This window comes from Balaenoptera acutorostrata, chromosome 8 (genome assembly GCF_949987535.1).
Source record: "Balaenoptera acutorostrata chromosome 8, mBalAcu1.1, whole genome shotgun sequence".
In the NCBI taxonomy this organism is placed as follows: Eukaryota; Metazoa; Chordata; class Mammalia; order Artiodactyla; family Balaenopteridae; genus Balaenoptera; species Balaenoptera acutorostrata.
This window is the reverse complement of record NC_080071.1, coordinates 7,635,690-7,662,793: the sequence shown is the minus strand read 5'-3', so window position 1 is coordinate 7,662,793 and position 27,104 is coordinate 7,635,690. Positions and strand designations below refer to the sequence as shown.

Genomic DNA, 27,104 nt, shown 5'->3' with positions numbered 1-27,104 from the left:
GGTGAGCTCGTGAAACGTTTTTTAAAGAAGAATGCCATAATCATATTTGTATTTCAGTGAAATGTCCCTGGCAACTGTAAGAAAGCTAATATTATCTAACATTTATTGAGTACTTATAATGTGCTGAGACCTGTGCTAAGAATTTTGCCTGTGTCATCTGATGTTGCCCTGACAACCATTCTATCAAAGAGATGCTATTATTTCAATACATTTTTTACCGATGAGGAAATGAAGGCTTAGAAAGGGCATGAGTCCAGAGTCAGGAAGAAAGTTTATGGTTAAATGTTACTGGAATCATAGAATTTCCAGAATTACAAGTAATTCTGGAAAAACATTTGGAAAAAGAAACCTAGCGCTCGAAAAAGAGTTAAAGTGAGGCAATTTGATTTCCTTTTCTCTAGGTGAATAATGAGGCTAAGTTGGGTGTATGGATTTTTTCATCCTCAAAATTCTTCCTTTCATTTATCGCTAGGCCAGTTTGAAAAAAATGAAATGAAAAATGATTCTTAACCCTCAAGAAACTGATCCTAGAATGTGTTACATCTCTGGGAGTTTGGAAAGAGATGGTTAACAGACAGCCCTTCAGAACAGTAGAGTTTAGTAAACCCCGGAACACTGGCCTTGCTGATTTAATTCATGACATTAAGGCCTTATGAGGAAGCAAATGAAAATAATCCCTTCGCGATGACTCTTTCCCCCCTTTTCTGAATTAACTCTTCCATTGCCTAAGACTTACCAATCCTTAAACTTCCGAATTCTCCACACTGCCTTATCTCCGCCATCCCATGGCAGGCCCTAAAGCTGCTAACATTTTGTAACAGCTATGTGACAAATTGTTGTGCTTTTATTCATGTCGGACATCTTTGCCAGGCTTGCTTGTTGTGTTTTCTGTTTGGCTGTGTCATGGGACCAAAGGTGGTTGCCTTTGTACAGCATGTCAAATCTGGTTAACATGCAGCCATTTATCTTTAAAACCACTCCCGCACAATGGCAGCGGTGGGCCAGGCCACAGGGCTCCCAGCACAACCTGATTTTTCAGACCATCTTTTCTGCATGGGGGGAGCCCATTGGACAGCAGACAAGATGTTTTGTGATTGGGGAATCTCTTAAAGACAAATTGTAGAGTGCAAGTGCAGTGTCGCTGGACTGCTGGGTGCCCAGCGAAGTGAGGAAAATCAGAGACAGCACAGGCTGAAAGAATGAAGCGAGAATGCATATCTCTGTGCACAGTACTTTGCTCACACAGAGAGTTCACACATAGACAAAAGCATGTTTGCTTGGTGGTTATTTGCAGGAGATTCTATAGGCACAGTCTGTGCGTATATTGGCACATAAGCCTTCTTTATGTGTTTGTACTGGTGAGGGTGTCCACACGTGAACATGGAAATGGGCTGGTGGGGGAAGACAATTTGCTGTTACAGATTTAAGACATGGGAAAGACCTGGTTCACTGAGGCGTTTCTCTCCTAATGTAGTAGAAGCAGAATCTTTGTGTTTTCTACGGTTGTTTCAATAAAGGACTCTGTGTGTGTTTAAGGAAGACTCAGAGCCGGTGAGTGTCGAGTGCTACAGTGAAAGATATTGAGGACTTTCCTCACTATAAAATGACTGCAAACTTTATAACCTAATTCACTTTAGGTTTTCATTTCTCAATTTCTTCAAGGTGTCTTGGGGATGATTTGCCCTTAAATAACTAATTATCAGCAAAGGAGAAACGATAGCAATAAAAAAAAATGTGATAAACCTTCGTGAACTAGTTTAACTAAAACGAAAAATTTACTTCCTTGGATCAGTGAAAGGACTGAGCATAGCAAAACCATACGATTTAAATGAATTGTTAGGGATTGTAAGTAGTTAATATAAATGTATATATACATAAATATATATACATACATGTTTGTGTATGTATGTGTGTGTGTGTATATATATATATACACACACATATATATATATATACATATATACTGAGGTTGCTCGAAGAAACAGGCACCCAGTTTTTCTTTTTCTTTCTCTCTCTCTCTCTTTTTTTTTTTTTTTTTGTGAGTAAAGGACCCAAGAGATTGCCTTTCACTTTGAAAACAATCTCTAATATCAGGAAAATGCGCTGTTTGTTTATGCGTACATAATGCAAGTTTGTCCGCCTGGGAACTGCAGCAAATGGGAGAAGTATGCATGGATTTCACAGGTAACAGGATTACGTGGGCACATAATTGATCCATTTGGAGAAAAAAAATGACAGTGCTCTAAAGATGCCTAGGCTTTGGAGATGGAGTTTATGAAACAGGCATTTGTAAATTCAAAGGAATCAATATGTCAATTTTATTACATCTCAGAACCAGCTGGGCATTAAAGGAACAGTAGCCTTTTAAAAAAAATTGCAACTGTGGTATTCCCACATTGTCTACCTTTCTTAAAGGGCTTAGAATTTAAGGACATGAACTTAAAGATTTCTACCTTTCCAGAAATTAATTTATGTTGTCAAAAAAACAGTAATTTAGCTTTTTCTCAGCTTTCAACCTAACCAGTCCATTAAAATGTCTGACTTATTATTACAATTAAAGTATAATAATAGATATAGTTAATAAGCAGAATAGTGACTCTCACATTGCTTGCATACAGTCAAGGATTCATTAGAATTCATGTCTGCATTGTGCTTTTCAATAAAGTCTAGATTTTACCTCTTCACTGATCTAAGAACATAATTTAAGAGCTAAGCTTTGGATGTCCCACAGAATTTGGTCTGTGCAAGTATGAAATATTCCTGTTTTATTAGAGTTTTTGACAATTCAAAAAGACCAAGCTATTTTAAATTAAGTTCCCAGATAATAGGATTTGGACAACAGCCGTAAGAGACGTGCATGGGATGTGAATTCAAGATATTTTTTTAAGGTCCCAAAGAGCTTACACATCTAAGGATGAAATTTAGAAGCTCTCAACTGGTCCACTTGTAGGTGAAGCAATACTTGCTTTCACATACCTACTGTGTGCTGCCTACTCCTACCTCGAGAGTGAACTGCTCTGCTATTTCATACTCACATCTCCCCTGCCCAGACTCCTGCCCCAAGAACATTCTTAGATCCATTCACTTACAAGGAATGGGGTCCAGCTCTCCCCTCTCCCTAGGGAATGAGGAATTCAATACCATGAAAAGAATGGAGCATTCAGACACAAACAAATCTGTGTCCGAATTCTGCCACTTACTCTCATGTGGCCCTGAGTATATTTCTTAACCTCTCTGAGCTTCAATTCATAATGTTTAAAATGGGGTCCAATATTTATTTTATAGGATCATTGGAGTCTTGAACAAAAATTGAAGGGCAGTATCTGAAGCCTAGAAGACACTCAATACATTCTGCTTATGACTATTTCAAGGTGTGACTTAATCAGGCTGCCAGGAATTCTATGATAGAGGTACCTCAGTTTCTGGGTCATGCCAAAACATTCTTGAAAAGAGGAAGCAATAACCTTAAGCTGAGTTATTCATGCCTCTTCAATTCTTTAGGGAGTGTTCAAAAACAAAAAAGGAAAAGAAATAGTCGCAGTGGTTGGCATGGCCTTATACCTCTGTGTTTCCAGGAAATAGACATGGTACTTTTTCTTTATAGGAACAATGCTCTCTTTAAAAATCTTCTCAAAGAATATATTCTGATCTGACCTTTATCACAGCACTTACAATATCTGATTCCTGTTTGTCTTCTCACAAATGTATAAATGCCTTGAGGACAGTCTTGTTCATCTCTCTGTCACCAGTGACTAGCTCAGCTCATGGAACGCAAAAATCATTTTGTTAAAGGGAGGCTGTACTTAATACGAAGACGAATCCATTCTACTCAACTATCTTCTGATAATGAATATGGCAGGTACATTAAACATTTAGTGTATATTATAATATCTAGAAAAAAGCTTTTGATAACTTACATTAGACTCCCTACCACCCAGTTAACAATGTCTTGAACCTCACTTAGTGACAGCTATGCCATTTTGAATACTTGGGATTTTTTTCTTTTCTTTTCATTTAGTTTATATTTAAATCAACTGGCTTTCCGCCTTTTGCAATGACACCTTTAAGAGTGAGTCAGGGAGGCAGACAGAGAGGCAGTGTGGGTGCCCGGTAGAGGCGAGGCTTTGAACATCTGGCCTCAAATTGGTTCCTACTTCATACCAGCCATGCAGCCAGAAGCAAGTCGCTCAACCTAACTGTGTCTCCGTTTCTCATAATACTTATGTGACAGGATTGTTGTGAAGAATTATTGGTAATAGGTAGAAGTATCAAACACATAATAGGTATTTGATGATCTGTCCTCACCCTCCACTCTTCAGTGTGTTTCTTGAGTATCTACTTTGGGTTAGCATTTAGTGAGTTTCCCCCCTTGCTCTTCTGTCACGCATTAAGTCAGTCAACATTTAATACACACCAATGTTGGACATCTTACCTCACTTCCAAAAATCATTATGAGAATTGGACTGTTTTCTATTCAAGGAAATGAGCATGTAGAAGTACCTTCTGTACTTAGAATCACAATCATTCTAACTATTTTCTGCCTAATCTGACTGTTTCTTTGTTTCCACCATCCTTTTTAGTGAACCACTTTGGTATTTCTGCAAGGCTTGGCCACCATTCTGTGCTTGAGTATCTCAGGTCTCTCTTCTTCTATGATCCTTTGAAGACAGCAGAAAAAAAGATGTGCTAAGGCCTCTTGACTTTATATGTTTGCCATGCAACTATGGGGATTGGTTAGTTAATAGAACAGATTAAAACACTTTGTTTGATTCTGCTTAAGCATACCAGAAATACATTCAAATCTACAGCTACAAAATGTAAAGAAGGTAGTCCAAATATAGTACTACATAATGAGGCTCCCTGTTGGTAGTATATAAAGCAGTTTAGAGTATAGCTTCAAATTCTAATGAAGATCATTTTAAATTTTGCACTGAATTGTGAATTTAAAATTCCCATGTTCTCCATAAGTATCTGAAGAGGGGCATGTAAATACCATAAGTGAATTAATTACTGCCTTAAGTTGGTAAAGCATGTGTGAATCCAAACTTTATTCTTGAACTTGCACTTCTCTTCCCAAGGTTTTTTGAACCATTTCCTATATGCCGAGTTCTGAGTACCTATTCAACTGCTGAGGACATATAAAAAAGGTATTTTTCTTTGCGTGGATTAAATATTTCAATCTCAGAAAATCACCACCACCACAAAAAGTCTGCCCAGTACCATGTCCATGTATGACATGAAATTCATAAAGCAGAAAAGTGAGATTTATAATCGAAAACTAAGGAAACTGAAAAAATTTTACCTTAACTTTTACCCCTCCTTTTGCTGTTAACAGTTATCAGTTTCTTTCTCTGGAAAGAAACTTAAGGCTAAATGGCAAGAATATCTTTAACTCTTGTTTCTGTTTTGGTGATGTAAGATGGGACCACAGAAGTTATTGGACAACTTTTCCAAGCTGACTTTTTGGCAGTAAACCCCAGAGGGAGGGAAAATGGAGCTGTCATGAGCTCGCCGATGTCGCCCACATGGTGCCCACACCGGTTCCTTCAGAGACTTCATCATTTCCACGGAAGGGCCAGAGGCCCTGCCAATATCTGCACATCATTGGCACGATAGACCATAACAGCTTCTTCTGAGCCGTTCCGGTCCGTGGTGTCGATGCGTACTCAGGGAGTCCTCAATGCACGGATCATTGACACGGCATTACATAACGGCTCCTTAGCAGCCATTATTGGGTATCAAGTCAATGCATACTCAGGGAGCCTTTAACGCACAGGCCTGCACAAGCAGACACATGCCGAATACTAAAATTCCTTAGGAAAATTAGTCATTGCCCATGTGTGATCGCTGTTTTCCATTTTGAATTTTAACCATTTTGGGGAAAAGGCGAGAAGGGAAAAAATACCAGAGTCATCTGAAAAGTCCTTCAAAGACTGATACAAAAGTTGTCAGGGTGGGCTGAGCACGTGAACATGATAAGCATCTAAGTTTTTCCTTTCCATAGCTTCATTTTATTGTGTCGAAGTTCTAGAAAGCACTTCGCTTTCACGGAGGCTCTTTTCAGGCAGGGTACAGCCCAGAAAACCTTTCTTATGGTTCAGAAATAAATCCCAGAAAATGTTGTGGAAATGATGACAGGCTATCTAACTATAAAATAACGGTAGTAAGTATCATTATAATAATCTTACAGAACTGTACACATCAAAAATATAGTTTATGATGATCTCTGCAAGAGATTTCAGTTGGCTGTCATTCCAGACTTTTAATAAATAACATGTTGGGTAGGAAAGGTTCTGCAAGGATCAAAATAAAATAATGATAATGAAGATTTGAGTAATAATAATAATATAGCCACCATTTAGTATATCCTCACTATGTGGCAGGCATTTTGTATACGTTATCTCATTTAGTTTTCTCAACAGACGTTACAAATCAGGAAACCGTAGCAAGGTTAAATAACTTGACTGATGTCACACAACAGCTGAGTGACAGCGGTGGGATTTGAACTGGGTCTGGTGAGAGCCATGCTGTCACCATTATATTGCTTCTAACGACAAACACCTTCAAGGAACTAGGTTTTTATATAGAATATCCAACCCCTTGTATGCTTATTGATCAGGAAACTGAGGCAGGGTAGTTTTAGTAATTCCCCCAAATAATAAAGAGAGTCAGAGTCAGTACCAGAACGCAACAAGAGAGCAAATGCCCTTTCTCTCTGACCACATGTTAACCACAGACAAGACTTGGGAATTTCAGAGACTCTGTTTGTGTTTTAGAAGGAATGTCCACTGCTGCCATCACTCCTGAAAAGATTTCCCCACACCAAGTCAAAATGGTGCAAGTTTGCTCTTGTTGATATTTTTTCCTTTTGTGTTCTGCTTACTGACTGACATCTGCTATCATGCTAAGCAGGTGTTCCTATGTAAACGAACGTGCCCTGTTTGTGTTTCGCCATCCTCGCTGCTGTGCACCCAAATGAGCAGCGTGATTAAGAATCCTGTAAATTTTTGAAAGGAAACGGATGGCTACCCTACTAGAACATAATTACACCGTTCCAACATCCGCAGCTCACTGCTGCAGCAGAGTTGGAGAACAGCAGAAATTAATAATATATAATAGCATCATTCTCGTAATTTATAAATGAAATAAAGTAGAGAGGAGATTCTGCTGATACGCATTTTCTCCTTAATTCTAAAAGACAAAGTATAGATTAGAATTTTAGTGGGGTGAAACCTGGCCAGCAGTCTCCCACTAGTTGCCTGATTCATGATAGGAGTGTTTTTGCTTAGGGAAAGGAGCTAATATCTTTTATTAGGCCAGGGGGGAAAAATGAATAAACAAGGCCCTCTAAAGGCAATACTAGATAAAGGGGGCCTGAAAAACATCGCTGTGGATTGTGTGCCCACTGTATTTTAAAAAGGTATTATTACTTTAAGACTTCATTGTGTGCTGCATTTTTTCTTTTATTATAATAACATACCACTGTAGGTCAACCCCTCTGAGAAAAGAGAGACCTGATCAGTTAAAGATGTGGTCCTACATAAATTTTATGTTAGAAAGCATTTGTGTAAGTACAACAATACACACAGAGTGAACAATCCTGTACTGTACAACAAAAAATTTGTTAATAGGGTAGATGACATGTTACATGTTTTTTTACCACAAAAGAATGCCTTTATGTCTTTTAAAACATTATTTTGAGCACCCTGAATGTGCCAATGAGCCTCTTATTACAAATCACCATTAGGGTAAGGGGGTTGATTCTTTTAATCATGCGTTTCAACCATGCTGGAGAGATAATAGAACTTTCCAAAGAGGCAGATAAATTATCTGTTAAAAGTAGCTGGTCCATTTCTCTGTGACATAGGATTGTGGGAGGTGGTTAGAAATTTAACATATTTTTCTGTCTTTACTTGCCATAGATAAGCTGCTGGAGAAATGAACACAGTCAGTTGTTTCAAGGGTCTGTCCCATGTGAGCCCAATGCCCACAATAGACAGAGACAAGCAGACAGACAGACAGACAGACAGACAGACACACACACACACACACACACACACACGAGCAATTAGCCTTGAGAAAAATAATATTTATATTATTTAAATAATGTTATTTAAGCAATTTTTTGTGCTTAATTCCAAAAAAGGACAATATGTCCCAAAAAAAGTCAACATGGATCTTCTTGCTTTAATGAACCTTAGAGAACATGAAAATCCTATTTGCCTTTCCAGAGAGGCACGTCCATTTAAGATGCTTATTCATTTAAGCAGTATTCATTTAAAGGTTCCCTTGAGTATTACTCTATGTGTTTTGATTTGGTTCAGAGAAAATAAATTCATTTAATAGATTTATTTCATTAACAGGTATTTATTTAAGTGGGTTCCACTGTATTTAAATCTCCAAACAGTTTCCATTACTTCCTTGCTTACTTGCTTCATGTTGACTCATTTTAATAAGCCTCAGGTGCCTAGGGTCTTATTGAGTGTTCGGTTTGATCAATATGGTTAAATTAAAATTGTGCAAAATATAAGCAAATGTACTCTAACAACACAGTGAAAAATGTGCTGTGCGCTAAGCATTGATTGGTGCTGCGGACATGGATGTGTTGTGGTGGATAGGCCTCTAAGCTACCTGGAAACTACAACCTCCGCCCCTTCCATGCAGCCCTATGGTCAAGCAAGGGCTCAGGCACGCCCACTGAAGTAGGGGAGAAAGGAGATGCATGTCAGGTGTTTTGCTTTTTGATTTAATGGAAAGCAGAATGTAAGACTCACAGTGAAATCCTTTATAAAGAGAAAAAAGCTAATATCATATAAAAGTTAAGCTCCGACTATTGCCGAAATGCTTTAGGCAATGTCAGTTTAGGAATGGGGAGCCTGATTCTTTTTCACAGAGTAACTTTTTATTTAGTTGTAATTATTCAGAAATCTTAATCATTTGGTAGCTTGTATCCTTTTTCAAACTTCTTGCTTGTCAGGTTTCATTTGGCAAGTTATCAAAAAAAACCCCTAACTTCTAAAATATACCAAAAATCAGCCTTCCCATTAGCACTGCATTTGCAAAACCTATATAACTTAGTAGCTTTCTAACAAATTCATTGCTTTCTGTGTAATCATAAAGCTAAATAGATAACTAAATATGCTTTAGTAGGCTTCTTTTAGCGTGAAAATGTTTTTTATCTTCTATTCCTAAATCAGTTTCTTAACCTTTCTTTTTTTCCTTCTCTGTATTTCCCTTTCTTGCCTGCTTTTTGAAATGCAATAGGAATATTAAGTATCCTTAATATTCAATCTTTTTAAGCTTTTCAAAAACAAGCACAATTACTTAGCAATCATAATTACATATCATTCAAAATTGTTCCTAATATGTGTTGGCTATTAGGACAGTTTTTTTCCTACCTGTTGTGTGATCTTGCATCTATCTTCAATCTTCTTGCTAAGTGATAGCTACCATCACAGCTCTGGCTTTCTTTGATATTATCTCTTCCTACATGTCCAAAGCATAAGTTCACATGAGCAGAAGTTGATCTTATCAAAGGTAAATCAGAAGTTAAAAAAAAAAAGCAAGGAGATAAAAACATCAAAAATACATATCTTGCAAGCAATGATTGTGTTTAGGAAAGTGTGATCTGTTGAGATGGAAATCATCCTCTAGTTTAAAAGCTAAATAGATAACTAAATATGTTTTAGTAGGCTTGACCATGTAGTTTTAAAAGAATAATATGAATTTGAAGTTTCCTTTTGAATTAAATCTAATGCTTGAGCTTCCTAACCCTTAACAGTACAGTCACCAAGAAGCCTGCAAAATGATACTAGAGTCTCAAAAATCATCAGAAATAAGTCAACCAGTACAGGGTCAGTGAAAATGATTTTATTTGTGTAGCAGGGCCAAGAAAAATACTTAGGTTTTTGTTTAGTTTTGTGCATGTTACCCTTGATTTTTCTCAGTGTTTTGAGTTTTTAATATCAAAGGTAGTGCTCTTTGTAAACAAGTGTTAAGTTTACCCAGGCAGCTTCACTTACACCCTTCCCTTGTAATCAGATGTGAAAATTACACCCTCCCTTTTGGATACATGATAATTACACATTTCAACATGGCAAGGAATTGTCTCTGTTTCAGTTGTTGGAATGAAAAAGCTGAGACATTCAGTAAAATATATTATTATATTAAAGATCATTTCCATAATTGTTTTCGGGATTCGCAATCAAAACCATGATCAAGGTAGATTTAGTTTTAAAAAGAATACACGTGGAAATGAGTGGGTAAAGTGAATTGCCAAGTTCCACTTGAATGGCCATTCTCTTATAAAAATGTAATTGAGAAAAATACAGTCTTTCTTTCAAAAAAATCTTTTAGTATCTTATTTGACGTGTTCTTTCTCCATGCTTATTGAAATACCTATTTTTCCTGTAGACCAAAAAGAGGTAAAAAATCTACACTTTTGTGATCAATATGAAAGGTTTAGTCAGAGGAGAGGTATGAATACAAGAAAGGAATCCTTTCAAGAATAGGTCTTTTAATTGTTTGTGGGTTTTTTTCGAGTCCTTTTGAGCCAGTTGAGCCAACTGTAAAAGTTTTGTAAACTCATATGGGGTACCTCAATGAGACTCTAGGTTCATCTGAAGTACCCCTTACATCATAAGGTAAAGATAGATGTCAGTGAGGGGCAAATTAAAGCCTAAAAAACTCAGAGGTTTTGGAAAATAACACTGACTCAAAAATATTTTTCTCCTCTTTGGGAGGGCGACAGCTTAAATTATTGATTTCATTTTTACTTTCTTAAGCTGAGAAGAAAAGGAAAATAAGAGAGAAGGCAATGCTAGATAACTGATTTTATGGTTTCTTGAAACAATTTACATCATAAAGGAATACCCCAATTGATTAGTTCTCTAAGTATTTAATTTTTTTCTATTTATCCAAACACTGGCATAGGTAAGTGAGGATACATAGTCATATGGTCCAAATCTATCAATTTTTTTTTTAAAAAGGATCCTACCAGATTTTTTGGTTCCGAAATTGCCAAACCCAGTGTTCCAATATTTGGAATTAAATGATAATACTAATTAGCATATATGTATATACATCCTTTTCTGTTTTAAAATCATTGTATAATCTGACATTTGTGTTTAATTTTCCAAAGTATTTTCCCTAGAGAGCATTCATATATTTTTCGAACTTGGAAGAAACCAGAGAATCAACTATCCTCACCCATAGGCTTTCTTCATTGGGTAGAAATGGAAACAGAGCTGGCAGAACAGGATTTGAACCCTAGTCTTCTGACTCCAAATCAGGGACAGGATGCTGTTTTGAATGTAAATGCTGTTGTTGTTGTTGACAGTTTTCTCCCAAGATCCAATCTGAGATGATATCTTATTTTTAGGTTAAATGATTCTCTCCTCTGAAGTGTAAAGTTACAGTGGTTGTATATGCCAAGAGTGAAATGGGCTAGAATCAGAAAATTCAGTGTGCCTACACGGTGAGTTATTGGACGATGGAGCCATATGTTCTAAACTCAAGACTCTTTGGTTTTACTGCTTCTACATGTTTTTAGAAAGATTGGAGAGTTGCTTTTCAGGTGAGGTATTTTCATAATTCCTCTACAGAGAGCTCAGAAGATGTTTCACCTGGTATTGACATGAGCTTGTCAGGAAGTGGGTTCCCACTGCAGTCCCATTGCGAAGTAAGCCGTCCTCCCCCAGTCGAGAGGGTGGTGAGAAGAAAGAGATGGTGGTAGAGAGTCTGTGGAGGAGATGGCAGGAGAATTGCCAGGAAGGAATTGAAAAGTCTATCCTAGAAGCTAACGCACCACTGGAGAGCAATTATACTCCAATAAAGATGTTGAAAAAAAAAAAAAAGTCTATCCTCCTGGCCCCTTTGTCAACATCTACCTTCAGCACATTTACCTTCACAAGCAGCAGCAATGGCAATCAGGAAGAGTTTGGGGTGGGGAAAAGTAAAGAAGGAGCCATTCCTGATGAGGCCACATGTCTTCCATTAGTTTCCATTCCAGCAAGCTGCTTGCTCTTTGGAGTTCTGGGATCACAACCCGGTATAACGAGAAGAGTCCTGGACTTGGTTCAGGAAACTCGGGTTTCTGGCCCCCCAGCCCTGCCATCCAATCACAGCCTGGCCATGGCACATCCCTTAACCTCTCTGGGCCTCATGTCCCTGGTTGTAAAATGTAGGGATTGGATGGAGGTTGCAAACTGGTGGCTGACAGATGTGTTTGGTTTGGCTCACAAAGTATTTTAAACACATTTGAATTGGTTGCCAATATTTTAAAATTGGGCAACGTCACTCAAAGAGTCAGATTTCCAGCACCTCTGGAGAACTCAAGAGATGTGACATCTCTGGCTCACACGGATGCGTGGAAAGACCATGAGGGAATTACTCTGGATCCCCTTTGGAAGAACCAGCCCCTCTCCCTCACCTGCTTGGTCTGTGTAGATATTTGGTGTGTGACCCCGATCCTCTCTAAAACTCCGTACCACCTTGAATTCTATTATTCCACGTCAGATTTGCTTCACTATACAAAAAATACTGAATCCTTAGTGGTTTCTCTACCCACAGCAGAATGCTAAGGTATTTGTCTATACAATAAGTATCACATAAAGGTTAGAAATGTTTTAGGTCAAACAAATCAGCCCCATTTGGGACAAACACTTACTTTGAAATCTGATGATGGGAGGAAGGTATAGCTCAGAAAAGGTGGCCTTTAAGGTAGACACAGGAAGGGTTTGGCATCTGACTACTGTCTACTCAGAAAACTATATGAGTATTTTATAAATTAACCCAAAGCAAATAATATAGACCTTCCTTCAGTTAACATAGCATTTTTTCATATCTCCCACTAAACTAGCATCTCCAATCTTCTACTCGAATATTAGATTTATGAACTTTTTCTGTTCATGTGATTGCAAGCAAATTATGTTGGCCTACATTCAGTCTTCTTCTAAAGTAATGAAATTACATCAGTTTAGAACGTCATACTTTTATAAACCCTATTTCCAGATATATCCAGTTTGAACACAAAGGATAACATTTAAAACTAATGATTTTCGAGTGTTTAACATTGTACAAATGCCTTGACAGAAGTATCTCATTTGATCTTAACAATAATTCTAGGAGATAGATAGAGAAGGTACTTAAGGCAAACAAAGAGTCCAAGACTCAGAAAAATTAGAAAGCTATTGGCTAATATTAGCCTACTTAATATGTAAAAGAGCCAGGAGTCAAACCTACAGCTTCTGGTTTCCAGTGTCTTAGAAGATAGATAGATAGGTAGTTATCTTACCTGAACAATGATTTTTATTTTCTCTCTCATAAATAAGCAGAATTCTCTCAATACTGTCCAAGTTAAATGAAGAATCTTTTTTGGTAGGTTTTTTGTTTGTTTGTTTTATAACGGTGGTTCCTTCTTATTTATTTATTTATTTATTTATTTTTGGCTGAGTTGGGTCTTCGTTGCTGCACACGGGCTTTTTCTAGATGCGGCTAGCGGGGGCTACTCTTCGTTGCGGTGCGCGGGCTTCTCATTGCGGTGGCTTCTCTTGTTGCGGCACATGGGCTCTAGGGCATGCGGGCTTCAGTAGTTGTGGCTGGCGGGCTCAGTAGTTGTGGCACACGGGCCCAGCTGCTCCGCGGCATGTGGGATCTTCCCAGACCAGGGATCGAACCCGTATCCCCTGCATTGGCAGGCGGATTCTCAACCACCAGGGACGTCCGGTATTCTTAAGTGAGTGCTGGATTTGTATTAAGGAAAGCTAACACATATATAAAAACACAATGTATGGATAGTGTAGGAAATAATTTAAGATTAAAGTTTTACAATGAAATAATAATACAGAGAGATGGGGAAGGGGCAAAAAAAAATCATGAACTAGGCAGGTAGAAGTTCATGGAAAAATAAGGTGCTAAGGAGAGTTTAACCATAAAGAAGTAGAAGATAGAACAATTGAAAAAATAGATTATAGAGAGATGAGAAGAAATATAGCATAAATAAAAGAAGACTGCCTAGTAATTTAAGAAGTGAATCCCTTTAGGACAGAGGTGGGAGAGCAATGGAAAATACTAAAGAGGAAGCAACAATTAGGAAGTGTGGAAGAAAAACCTCTAGGCCAGAAATCTGAGCAGACTGGAGGAGAGGGGAAGGTGAAAAATATGGAAACATAGAAAGGGATGTTTTTAGGAATTCACAAGCTGAAAGGAAAATAAATTCTAATCAGAAAACTCTGTGAAGTTCAACAAATTTGGATTACAAGAAAGGCAATTAACACGGTTAAGAGGAAAGAATAGAAATTAGAGAAATCTTTAGATTTCAAGAGGTAGGAAGAGAAATGATATAAAAGGGCAAGATGGCATGTGTGGAAAGTAGAATGAGGTGAGAAGCCATGGTAGGCAGAGGTGGAAAGTGAAATGAGTCAGGAAAGGCATGCCAGGGACCAGAGAAGACTGCCGGGCTGCAGAAAAGGAAGCCATTTGTGAAGGAAGCTGCAAAGAAAAAGAAATCTCAAGCTGTGCTGGGAGGGGACCGAGCCCCCAAGGTGGCAGAGGAAGAGGTTCAGCTCGAAGACAAAGAAGTGAACAAGGAGAAAGTGGGAAACAGGGGGGAAAGAAAACAGTGACTGCAAATTATGAAGTTAAAAGCATTGAAAGTAGGAACGAGCCATTGTGTTTAAATTATTCACTTAGGCATATGTGGATTGGTTTCTTTCTTCCATAACTGGGTACCTTACCTTATTTCACATATTCGTATGACAAGATTACACTATTATCTCAATTCACATGGAAAAGAACTTTACAAGAACGAGCAATTTTTTACTTTTTAAAGTTTCCCAAAAGGTGAGGTAACCCTGATGATTCTCTCTATCTGAAGGTTACAAGCACAGGAAGGGAGTGTGAGAGTGGGGCTAGAGGTCATGATCATTTTTGAAACTGTTCTTTCAATAATTCATAATTCATATAAAATGGGAGTTATGTCCAAACATGGAAAAACATATGCTAGATATTCATTTACATTGCTTACACTAAATGTGTCCTGACTTTTTAGTTTGATGTACAGATTTTTCATATCAAAGGTCTTTATGTAGATTGTATTTTATTATCAAATTATGTAGATCCCTCAACAATCCTTTACCTTGATGCTATATACTTATTTATCTGGATTCAAATACTTTCTTGCTCAGGATGGTCTAAACGCATACCCCACGGGGCTCTAGAATTTAGAACCTCCTGTTGCCCAGCTATTGCTAGTCTCCTTTAATTGAATTAATGTAAAGCCTTTGGCAATACAGTTTCCATGTCTCTATAAAAACGGGGTTAAAAATCATAACAGACGTAAGAAATAGCAGAAAATTAATACTGTGTTCTTCCAGTCACACCCTGGACCATGTGCTCAGGCCACGTGCAGTGTGTGCCCCTCAAGAGTGGGCTGTGTAACCGGGGAGCGGGGGACCGTGCAGATGCAAGAGGTAAGGCCCACGTAGAGGATTAGTTTATCTGAGGGTGGGTAGACAGTCCCTCCACCATAAATGCAAAAATCTTTTCAAAAGGACCTAAAGCAATTCTCTCCAATACAAAATTTAATCTAATCTCTTTTCCCTCCTTCCTTTCCTTCTTCCCTCTTCCTTTCTCTTTTTTCTTCAGTTTCTCTCCATCACCTCTGACCCCCTTCTAAGATCCTCACCTCAAACATATGTACCTGAAACGAAAAACAAAACCAATGTGTTGCAACACCAACAAGTAATTTTATGTGTCAGAAACCAGTTTGAAATAAGATACAAACTCTCAAAAGTCACTATCTGTGTGAAAAACTTTTTTAGTTCTAGATAGGATATGAATGGACATATCGTTCATATCAAAGGATATGAATGGACATATCGTTCATAGCAAGGAAGCAAATGCTTATATACAACCACCTGGAGAAAAGAAAAGTAACGCCATAGTAGTGGCAATACCTATTTTTCAAGAGTAGAAAAAATAGCCAAGTGGCTTTCGGAACATTTATTGGACTTGTTTTTTTAAATTATTCATTCATTTTTTAACTTTAGCAAATAGACGTGACAGGTAAGTAGCTAAGTAAGATGACAGGATAGCAGACAGAATTCCTGACTATCAGGGCAGAAGGAATTTATGAGACATGTAGCATAGTACAGTTAAGTTCAGAATTTCAGACAGAGTTGGGAGAGAGGCAATGTTTCAAGAATAATTATTGTCCTTAAACATTCTGTTAATGCCAAGTCATTTATCTTTTTTTTTTTTCTCCCTTGCTTCCTAGAATTAAGAAAAGTTCTTCCTTAACTTGGGTTGCTATGCAGAGATGTGAAATTTCATTGGCTCCAAATGCTTTTCTGTCTAGTAGGGACTACTGGGAACCCTGCTAATGTGCATATTGATGTACCCTGTAGCTTCAGAGATGATGAAAGAGCATATTACTTATTTCCACAACAACAAAGCTAAAAGAAATTTGAAAGCAGCCAGTTATTTTACCTGGGGACTTTCTCCCAGGTGACAGGGCTATATAGAGCCATGGAATTTAAACACAGGGGCAGTCTCATTTTCTAAAAAGTTTTTCTGGGGAGTCAGAATATCACTCCCAACCAAAAACAAACAAACAAACAAAAAAAAAAACAAAAAACACCCGCACACACACACAGAGACAGAAATTAAAAGACTGTTGCTTTCATTTGCATTCATTTAGTCAACTATACCTAAAATATGGAAAAGACATTATTATGCTCATTGAGAGTGTATTTTAGTGGTTGTTTACTAGGCTGGACTGACATGATATGATTTGTGCTTGCGGGGTCACAACAAGCTACTAGCAGGACAATTTGCTGAATCAAGAGGATGATTGTGTCTGGTGCCAGTCAGTCGCAATTAGGACCAGGATCAGGGAGGCCCAGGGCTTGTGCATCGTCTTGGGCTAGTTGCATAGAAATCAGCTCACCTGAAACTAATTGTCACAACAGAGACCTTATGCAAATGAGCCCTGGGGTTAGCGTGGGAAAAGAAAAACTGTCGCAAAGATAGGTGACCTGCTGAGCTGGGGGTCTGTTGCTGGGGAAATCTTTGTTCAATGAGTTTAAAAATGTTTTCATTGTTCAAAATCCAAAAAAAAGAGAAAAAAGCGTACCCACTCACCAAGAGCGGGGCAGACATGCTCGTCTAAAATTCCGATAATGCAGAAGCCTGCTTTGGAGCATGCACTAAATTCTGAGTCTTTATACTTTATAAGGGCTACAGCAGGAAACTTCCCTTTGCTGTGGATTACAGAGTGAACTACCTTGAAAATTCACTTAGAAGGTTGGGTCTGCTGCTAACCTGGTCAGACATGCACCGCCTTTTCTGCCTGATTCCAGCTGTCTACCTCCACACAGCCGCAGAGGAGGCCCATGAACCAGACGAGAAAGACCTATTTTCTAACTGAACTTTACTTTGATCTCAGGTAGAAAAGAAGGGCCAGGAGAGCTCCCTATCACATGGCAGAAGAATCCAGGGAACAATGGCAATTTCTTGAATTGTGGGTGTCTCAAATGTTCACAAACTTAAGTGAAACGCAAATGTGGTGATGTTCCAGGACAGGTTATGCAGCCCAAATGATAATAGATGGTAGAAATTTAGCAAAATAAAAGGAAAATTTATTTTTAAATTATGATTTACTTCCTTTTTTAAACCCCTGACAAAAATATTTATAAATTGGAAAGGTGGTAATTCAATCTTACTATAGTACTCCTTTGAAATAATCTTCAAAATGTTCAGTTTTAGGAAACTAGATGAAGAAAGGCTATTTTAGGGTAGTAATAAACATTTTGATATGTTATTGTGACAAAGTTGCCTTTGGGTTCTTAATTGACTTTCAACTGTTCAATCTTGTTTCCTTAAAAAAGTATGAGTTAACATACTGACACTGCTTAGCTTTTCACTGAAAATTTGCCAGTGACATACTAAATAATGTATATTCGTACAGTAGTATAGATATAATAACAAGGAAATGAAATAGGGCATTCTAAGCTTTTGCGAGAACAGAGTGTCTAGTGATTCCAAAAGAAGAATAATTTGAATAAAAACTTTTAGGTGAGAGGAAGAGAAAGAGAGTTGCATTGCCTTAGCTTGGAATGCAAATGTTATTTTGTTTGGCAAATTACTGGGTCTGAGAAAGTAAGTGTTTTCATTGTGTTTCCTAAGGGGTTGGATTGAAATTTGTATTTGTATCTGGTAAACAAACTCAGGAATTACCTTGGGAGCCAGTACAAAACCTAAAGAAAGGTAGACTTAAAAGAAGGATGACTTAGTCACAACTTAAATTTTAAAAAAAACCAACGAAAATAAAACTCTTTTGTCCCTTCACCACTGTCTGAAATAATTTCCACATACAGGAGACGTTTCACAGTGGGTACGAAATGCTCAGCTTTCACTCATCAAACTTTAATCGGAACTGCATTTTAGTTTTTGAATAAAGAACACTTAAAAAATTTAGATGCAAATTATTTTGCATTATTCATGCTCTAAGTGTCCTTACAGATTTAAACACTTCTGAGGCCACCTTGATTCAAGTAATTACCTAGGCCCTCACTGCTCCGTCATGAATAAGGTATTTTGTACAAGTAAAGCATGCGCCCGATGAGCTTTTAAAGTGGCTTACACTGAACTTGTGTATTGCTGCTTGTGCATGAGTGAGTCGAACACGAGCCGCAATCTGTCTCAGGTGGGAAACCCTGGCTGGGCATCCATGGGTGACGGGATGAAACCCGAGCATCTCTCTCTACACACATGCTCTTCCTTTGTCTCTTCTTAAAGAATCTTAAGTGATTCTCCTGCCTGATTCTAGTAGCTGTTTTACAATCTACGAGAGCAGTAGGTGCTAGGAAAAGCAACAAGGGGGTAAGTGGCAGTGATCCTGCCTGACTCCTCCATCACTAGAGTTCATTTTAATGTCCACTTTCCAGGCCACCTCATCTCTATCAGGAAAGGCTTCTGCATAGGTAAGAAGTCTCTCTGATTGTACGTGGCTGTGTACATCCGTCTCCCCATCTGTCAGCCTGAACTCCACAGCTATCAGAGCTAGGTTCTGTCTACCTCCACCACAATATTCTTCACCAAATGGAAGTGGCTTCCAACTCAAAAGCAACTGAAGAATGCTTACGATGGAAATGAGAGTGGCCACACAGCATAAACCTCTAAGTTTCTCCACATGCACCAAAAAAGTAGGTTTGCAAGAGTTAAACATAATTGGCTGAAGATTGTAGCTGGCGTTTGTTACAAAATGCCCAAGCCTTTCCTTTCCAACTCCGTGGCTTTGAAGAATTATAGGAATTTTATGATGTGCTATTGGAGTTATACTGGCAGAGATTACAGAAAAGGGGTTAAAGTTGGTTTATGGTAGAAAAAAATTATGCAGAAACCAATAAAAATAAACACACTCAAGTAGACTAAACTTGCTGGGCTTTTAGTTTTAGTTTAACAAAGGAAGTTTAGATGAAAGTAAATGTTGCAGCTTTTAGAAAATTAGTTGACACTCATACTTGATCATCTTTACTACACAGCGGTATAATTAATATTTAAACATTCTAATAATGCAGCTTGCTTTGCGTGCACTTTTCAGCTTCACAACAGTATATTTTATCTGAAATTGTGCTAGCGTTTTCTTGGGTACTGCCCATTTTCATAGAGTTAAATTTAAAATAGAGTAGGGGGCCTTAGTTCTGATGGCCAGGAAAACATTGATAAGAGAGGGAACAGGTTTCATGCATCTCCCAGACAGCTTGTTATTGAGACCAGTATTTACCCGAGAGAGTAGATAATATATGTTTTGTTTCATTGTCCTGTGAACGTTTTTAAATGACTGAAGTAGATTAAGTCTGAAAGTTGCATTTGGCTGTTGTCCACTCACCTCTTACTGTCCAAATCAGGAGAATTTTGATGATGTCAAGGCAGTGTGAAATGAGGAGCCAACACACGAAATGCTGAACCCACCGATGTCTGCCCGTTCATTAAGACATCGGATTAATAACACGGTGAAGAATTTTTATTTTCAATACATGGGATCATTTCGGGAGCATCGTCTGAGTTGTGACAGCTGAATACCCAGTAAAACAATAAAACCAGTAAAATATCGAGAAGTAAGCTAATTGAGAGAAGACTGAGCTAGTTTATTTTCATATAAGAACTTTCTTCCTGTTCCAGTCTCAGGCCTGTAGGTGGTAGGGCAAAGTTGTTTCAGGTGCTGCCCTAAGCTCGGTCCCTTTGAAGAGAGCAAGGTGGTCCATGCCCTTGATCTTCTTCTAGTTTGAATGGTGAGAAAGAGCATTCTACTTTTCCACGGTAACTTTTAATAGAAATAGAATTTGCATGCACATATTTATTGCTCATTCTTTATAAGTGAGTAGGTGTGCTGAGCTGCGTGTCTATTTTGAGATTCAGCCCACGTTAACCCCTTGAGGCCCACTTTACTATAGGTACTGCCCTGTGGAAATCCTGCCATTTAGTGAAGCATGAAGCCATAATAGATCCACAGCCACACCAACACTGGGGCATCTCATCTCACTTAATTCTGTGAAGCTGTGGTTTGCACAAATCAAATGGTGCAATTGAGAGCTGCAAAATTAGGCAGGTTCGATTTCACGAGGAAAAAGATGAGTAGAGAAAATTGTCAATGTAAAATATTACTACAGAGGAGCACTGTGTAAACTAAGTTCCACGTAGAAAGAACCACAAGGTCTCGTGAAGTAGCCGTCAAGATATGGTTTGCATTGGCTATTTTATTTCCTGATGTCAAAAGGAAGTCATTTTCACAGATTCCTGGACACAGTCGTGTTTATTTTTAATATTCAGAAACTGAACTGGCAGTTCAGTATCTTTGTATTTTATTGGGTTTGTTTTGCGGAAGGGAGTCAAATGAACTCAGCTTACAAATAACTAAGAGCCCATGGACTATTTAAAACCTGCTATTAGGTGGTAAAGTAGAGATAAGCTGAATCCAACTGCTGTCACATGTATGGGTTTGACAGATAGGTAAGTCTGAGAGTGGACAAAATTAAAAGCATTTTTCATAGGCTAATCTCCACCTGCTCAGGAATAATTTTTTTTTTAAGGAGGCAGCCTACTGGCAGAGTAAATTCAAGAGCTGTCTATCACTGGTACCTTACATCTAGGAATTGTTATGATGCAAAAAAAAAAATGAGTAAATACTTTTATGAGAAAGGTCTTCCATAGAATCTCAATTCCAGATGGGTGTCATGACAGCTATGGGCCAGCACTTTGTGGAAAGAAAAAAGACCCATATGTGTAGCTCTTAAACTAAAAGAATAACTCCCTTCCTGTACAATTGGTTCAGAATTATACCTGAGGAATGACTTTTTTAGTTGAAAATAGAGGGCAAGGTGAAAACAATGTCCTGCCTTGCCTTTCAGGTGGTAGGTACATGTGAACTTCATAGGGAGTGTGAGAGACAGCCAAGGATGTCAATCAGAACCTACAGATTACCCCACAGCAGTGAAATCTGAAGAGGTTTATAACAAGTAGGTAATAGTTTCAGTCCTCTGTGAGAAGACATAAACTCCAACTTCATGCTGCGACAGAACAGGGCAGGACATTTGAGGTAGAGGGTGAGAAAACCTTCCTCTTATTATGACAAAGCCGCTCCTGTGCTTGTTTAAATGCCACGGGTGTGTTATTGAATGCTCACCGTTTCTCTAGGTTTTATATTATTTTACAAAAAAGCTTTGGGAGTTTCCTTTAATTTCAATAAATATTCAAATTTGTGCATAATTTCTACACTTCAGTTTTGAATGATAGAAAATTTCCCATGCTTGTTGAGTTTCCTTTCAAGTAAGAAAGTAATTCTTACAATAAATTAAAATGCTGTGTTTCTTTTTCCGGATATTGTCAAGATAATAAACCCTTACCTTTGTTTATAAATTCAAAGTTCACCAGTTTATTGAAACGAGAACCAAAATAGTCCAAGAAAAACCTTAAACATCACATGGTGACTCGAGAAAAATGAGTGGGTTGTGGTTCTCTAATACAAGGTCCTACCTTTTTCTACTAAGAGAGTCCTTGGGCTCAAGAAACGTATGGTTAAAGTGCCTGTAAACTGGGTTAGAATTCTCAATCATTATATGCAATCTTTTTAGGCCCTATGAATTAGATTCTGATCAATAATTACAATACTGGTGTCATTTATAAATATGCTCTTCTTTCCTGGGAGGTTAAGAGTCAGAGAAAGTTTCCAGTGTGCTAGTTTACACGTGGTAGAGGAAATCAAAATAATAGCACATTTAGGTACTAGATGAAATGCTTTGCTTTGGCTTTATTTATGGGGAAACCTGGACAATGGTCATTTAACTTTTTAAATGGAACTTCCAGTCTGATGCCATGTGACCAGGCCGCTAACGTGAAGGAGAAGAGTTAGCGGTATCAACATTCTTTGATTGGAGAGCACATTAGGAGGTAGATAAGAGAGCAGCTCAGGCGACCCCCTCCTGGCCAGGGGAGGAGGACAGTGCCTGGAATGTCTGCAATGTGTTTCTATTTTTGTCGCACCTACGTGTGGCCACCCATCTGGTCTGAATCAGTCAGTCTCATCCCAGAGCTCTGCTCCTCTCCCAGCTGAAATAATACCCTCCTTTCCCAGTGCTCCGTGTTAAGGAGGGTCACTGTTCACGACTGCCCAGGCAAGACTGTTCACAAGGCTGCATGTTTGTAAACATTGGTGAGCCCAGGAGGAGGCATGGGGAGAAAAAAATTTTTTTTTTAACGTGGATATTTTATGGATAAACTCTGCTCTCCTAGAAACAGTACTTGGGAAAACTGGATGAATCATTAGAGAAATATTTGACCCCAGAAGTTGAAAGAGTGATCCTATGCAATTTTGTATACATACATCCTACTTTTGTGTTTAATGAAACTTTCTTTGCCTGAGTTTAAACCATGAATTTTTGTGCTCTTATACCTAGAGAGAGAAAGCCAGGGTCTGAGATGTTGGCCATGACTTAGCCTGAAGTAATTTTTAGGCCATTTTGCTCTGTTCCACACTAGAAGTGATGTTCCATTTCCCAACACCTGTGTAACCAACTCTACACCTCTGCTTCTAGAGCATTTTTCTGGCATTCCTCATGTGCACACTCTGCTCTTTAGCAGTCCGGCATCCATGCCTCCCCCATCAGATTCCTACACACCTGACAGCCTCTCTCTTGATATTCCAGCTACTAAAATCCTGACCTCTATTAAAAGGGTCAAGGTATTCACCGATGAAACCAGCCATGCTTTAGAACCTCAGGGTACTGTTCCCACAAGAGACCTCAAAACTTACTGGCATTGGCATCGGCCAATTACATATCATGACAGAAAGCTACTCATCTTCCCTATCTGCCCAGTTTTCCACTGCAGTGGGAAATAACACCCTATCGTGGACCTCCCAACCAGGAACCCCAGAGTTATTTTTGTCTCACCACTGTCTTTCTCACTCCCCACATCCAGTATTTTACCAACCGTTGCCACTTTTTTGGGGTCAACATTTCCTGGATCCACCCCCTTCCTTTTCATTCTCGTAGTTGTGGTCTTACTCTGAGCTTTGGCCTTGGCCCACTGGGAATTTGCGGCCTTCTTCCCTCTCTCCCTCCACACAAGCATATCAAGCCCCAGCTTAATTTAACACCACTGATGAACTTTCCCTTTTCTGTCTGTCTCTTTAACCAGTCCATCGTTTTCTCTGGGTTCCATTGAGACTGCCAGCTGCTCTCCGGACTGTGCTCTAATGTTCCCTTTCTATGTCTCACCTCTTCATCCAGCTATCTCCTAATTGCTCCAATCTTTTTTCTTTCTTTTCCAGAGTAAGCCCATCTATTGTTTATGCAATCCTTCTCTCATTGCTTCAGGAACTCTTTTATGCTAGACAAATTCCTGATATGCACCCTTACATGGGAGACCCTGAAACTTTGCATTTTTCACTAGTCCTTCCTTTCCTTTCCTCCATTCTGCTGTAGCAAAGTATGGTTGTTGAGAGAATGCCCAGGTTCAAAACTTCTAGCTCTACCACTTGCTACCCGTGACACCGGGCAAGTCACTTAACATCGCCGAGCCTCAGTTTCCTCATCTGTAAAAGGGACTATTGAGAAGGAAAAAAAGAAGTAATTTATGTAGACCACTGCTGGCACATAGTAAGCACCATTTGAATGGTTGTTGTTGTTGTTGTTGTTATTACTACAGTATCTCAAAGGACAACTACCCAATCACACCCCCTTCAGTCATCCTTGCGCTGTGCCCTTAAACTGAGTTTCTTTAATCTGGTTCTAACGGTAGCTTATGTCAGAAATCAAGGACAAAGTTAATTGAACATGGCTGGTATCAATCCAGGTCATGATGAAGACTTAAATGATGCTTTTTGAGGATGATTATGAAGATGATGATGATGATGATGACAAAAATATGACCAGATGCTCCTTTGGGTTAATACTCTTTGCTTATACAGCTAAGTCTCCAGGAAACGTATAGTATTTCCCCTCAAATTAGTTTTTTTTCCCATTATGTGGAGGCATGATATGCATAAGAAAATATATTGTGCAGTATGCATGAGATTTATTTCTCAGAAAGCAGAGAAATGGTAAGAATTTTAAGTGTTCTACATACTTATTTAGATCTCACATCAGGAGATAAAACAAATGAAAACTCTGACTTGTTAATAATTTACATTTTAGTGGAAAATTCATACATGCTGTTAAGATACCTCTAAGACCCAACACAGAAAATGCAAATAACTTCCATCCACTGTGCACTGAAGACAGAATTTGTCTGGGAAGAAAACATCATCAATTAAAAAAAAAAAAAAAAAACAACCACCCAAGAGCTTTTAAGGGAAAATTGACCATATTTACAGGGCTCTAATTATGCTTATAATTTCAGATAACTCTTTTGAAGTATTCATGTAGGTGATCTCTCCATTCATCAGGTGTTTTTTACAGAAAAACGATGTCTACCTCACCACCTAGGAGGTAGCTTACAAATAGGGGATTTCTTTTCTGTGAGCCACACCAGCACTTTTCTCTAACAGCTTATGCAAAAGTTTCGTGGGGGAGGGAAAAGCCCAAGCCAAAAAAAAAAAAAAAAAAAAGAGAGAGAGAGAGAAAAAGAGAGAGAAAGAGAGGGAGAGGAGTGTGCATGACAATAACTACCTCTGTCCCTTTGGTTTTTGTTCTTTTCATGTCAGGGAACTTTTTAGCCGTGCTGCCTGGGTAACTGCTCTGGAAGGTTGGAATATCTGTTGTTGAAGGAGGTTTGTGATTGAGGGCCTTCTGACACAACCTTTTGTTGCATTGAGGTGTTTGATCCTCTTTCCCTTTCTTCTAAAACCAATCTCATCCCTTTAAAAAATGGATAACCAGCACTTCTTTTACTTATTGTCAGCTTTTGGAAAGTTACTGTGGGCGTTTGTAGAAGTTTAACTGGTTAACTCTTTGCATGCCGATGTGCTGTCGATAAAGATTCTTTCTAAACGTGAAAGATTTCATTGCTTTCATCAGATACATATAGTTTTCACTCGCACATAGCAGGGGAGACACTTTCAGGTCCACGTTTTTAAAGTGTTTGTGTTCAAGGTCTTGAAATGCGAGTGTTGCAGGCTTTGCAATGGGACCCATCCTCGTTTTCTTTTTGTTCTAGAACTGAAACATGTGAGAGTTACGACTCTGCCAGTTGGAAAGCCTGGCAAGATATACTGATTTTAAATTGGAGAAGGACAGGTTTTGGTAAAAAGTTAATGCAGAGGGTTACTTCCAACTGAGAGGTGTAACATTGTGGCAACAAAGGAAAAGAGCCCCAGAATGAAAAAGTGTAGGGGTCTTGTTCCAGCCTGCTGACTAAATTCTGGAATATTTTTTCCCCAAAGGAAGGGACACAACCCAGGCTATAGAAGAGAAAAGAAGCTTAAATGGATTATTTAACCAAAAAAAGCAACTTAGGGCTTCTAGAAAGTGACCTACATTCTGCACACAATGATGATATTTTTACGGCGGTGATAGGGTTAATAACCTAACATCATTCATGTAGTGTTTTTTGAAAATTGAATTTTACTGCTACAAAGTAAATGTAACAGCCCTCTGGAGACAATATTACAGGCACTTTATTGTTTGCTAAGCTGATGTCATCTTTCTACAGACTGACTTTAAAACAAAGGCAGAACATTTATTACAAATATCACTGTGTGAAAGGAAATCTACTGAAATATTGTTTAGAAGGTGAGCTGATAAAAAAAAGTATTAATACTTGGCTTTGATCATCTTACACTATAAAGTTATGACTTCACAAATGCTTCTCATGTGATTTCTATTCAAGGCAAAACTTCATCCTGGAAATTCCTAGCCATGTCTCTAACGTTATTTGCCCTCAAGCTGGAATATTTGTTTAAGCTTCATGCATGTTTTAGATACATTTTTACTCTGTAAGGCCATTTCTTAGCAAAGGTGATAAGCATTTAAGAGAGAGATGAAATAGTACCTTTCAAAGAAGATGTATGTATGATTTAAGAAACAAAGACTGGAGATGAAGCTGTTTAGTTTATACAGTGAACTTTCAAAATCACCTGTAAGCGGCAGCTGGAAAGTTTGCAATTTAAATAAGCTGTTTAAGGCATTGCCAAGCAAGGCTTCTGCGTGGCAGGTTGCTTGCTACTCAGAGGGTTTGGTCTCTGTATCTGATGCACGTGTAATATACCGTGAAGTTGTTTGTGGATCACACAGGACCTTCTTAGGGCTTCATTTCCACACTGTAGCCCCTGAAAATGTAACAAATGAGCAGACAGGTTTGGCTCTTCCTTACAAGGCACAAGTAATTTGTTTGTAAATCAGTTACCTTTCAAGAAAAGTTAAATTAGGGAGAACTTTCCTTCCTTTGATGTTTCCCACTTAGAAAGCCAAAGAGCAAATTAGTGATCATTTTGAAGCAATAATGATAATGAGGAAAAAAGAATTTAGTGAGCTACACCATCTCAGAATAACTTTTCAGGTATAGCATATAAATAACAGCCCAAATGACCGAAATAGCCCTATGGTGTTTTTCTAAGAAAATGATTTACTGCTCTGCCTTTGTCTCTGAAGTCTGGTTAGAAGGAA

General features: G+C 38.4%; 1 protein-coding gene across 7 annotated transcripts in view; it reads left to right on the top strand.

Annotated features, from left to right (window-relative positions):
* Positions 1-27,104, top strand: part of ZEB2 (zinc finger E-box binding homeobox 2) — a 131,286-nt gene that overhangs the window by 22,498 nt on the left and 81,684 nt on the right. For 2 of the 7 annotated variants that reach the window (XM_057550637.1, XM_057550633.1), the window contains exon 1: positions 15,374-15,470. The exons of the other annotated variants lie outside the window; for them this stretch is intronic. In XM_057550637.1, coding sequence (XP_057406620.1) covers positions 15,389-15,470 — 82 coding nt within the window. In that variant the 5' untranslated portion in view covers positions 15,374-15,388. Of the gene's footprint in view, positions 1-15,373; positions 15,471-27,104 lie in introns of those variants that run through there. 7 annotated transcript variants of the gene reach the window in all.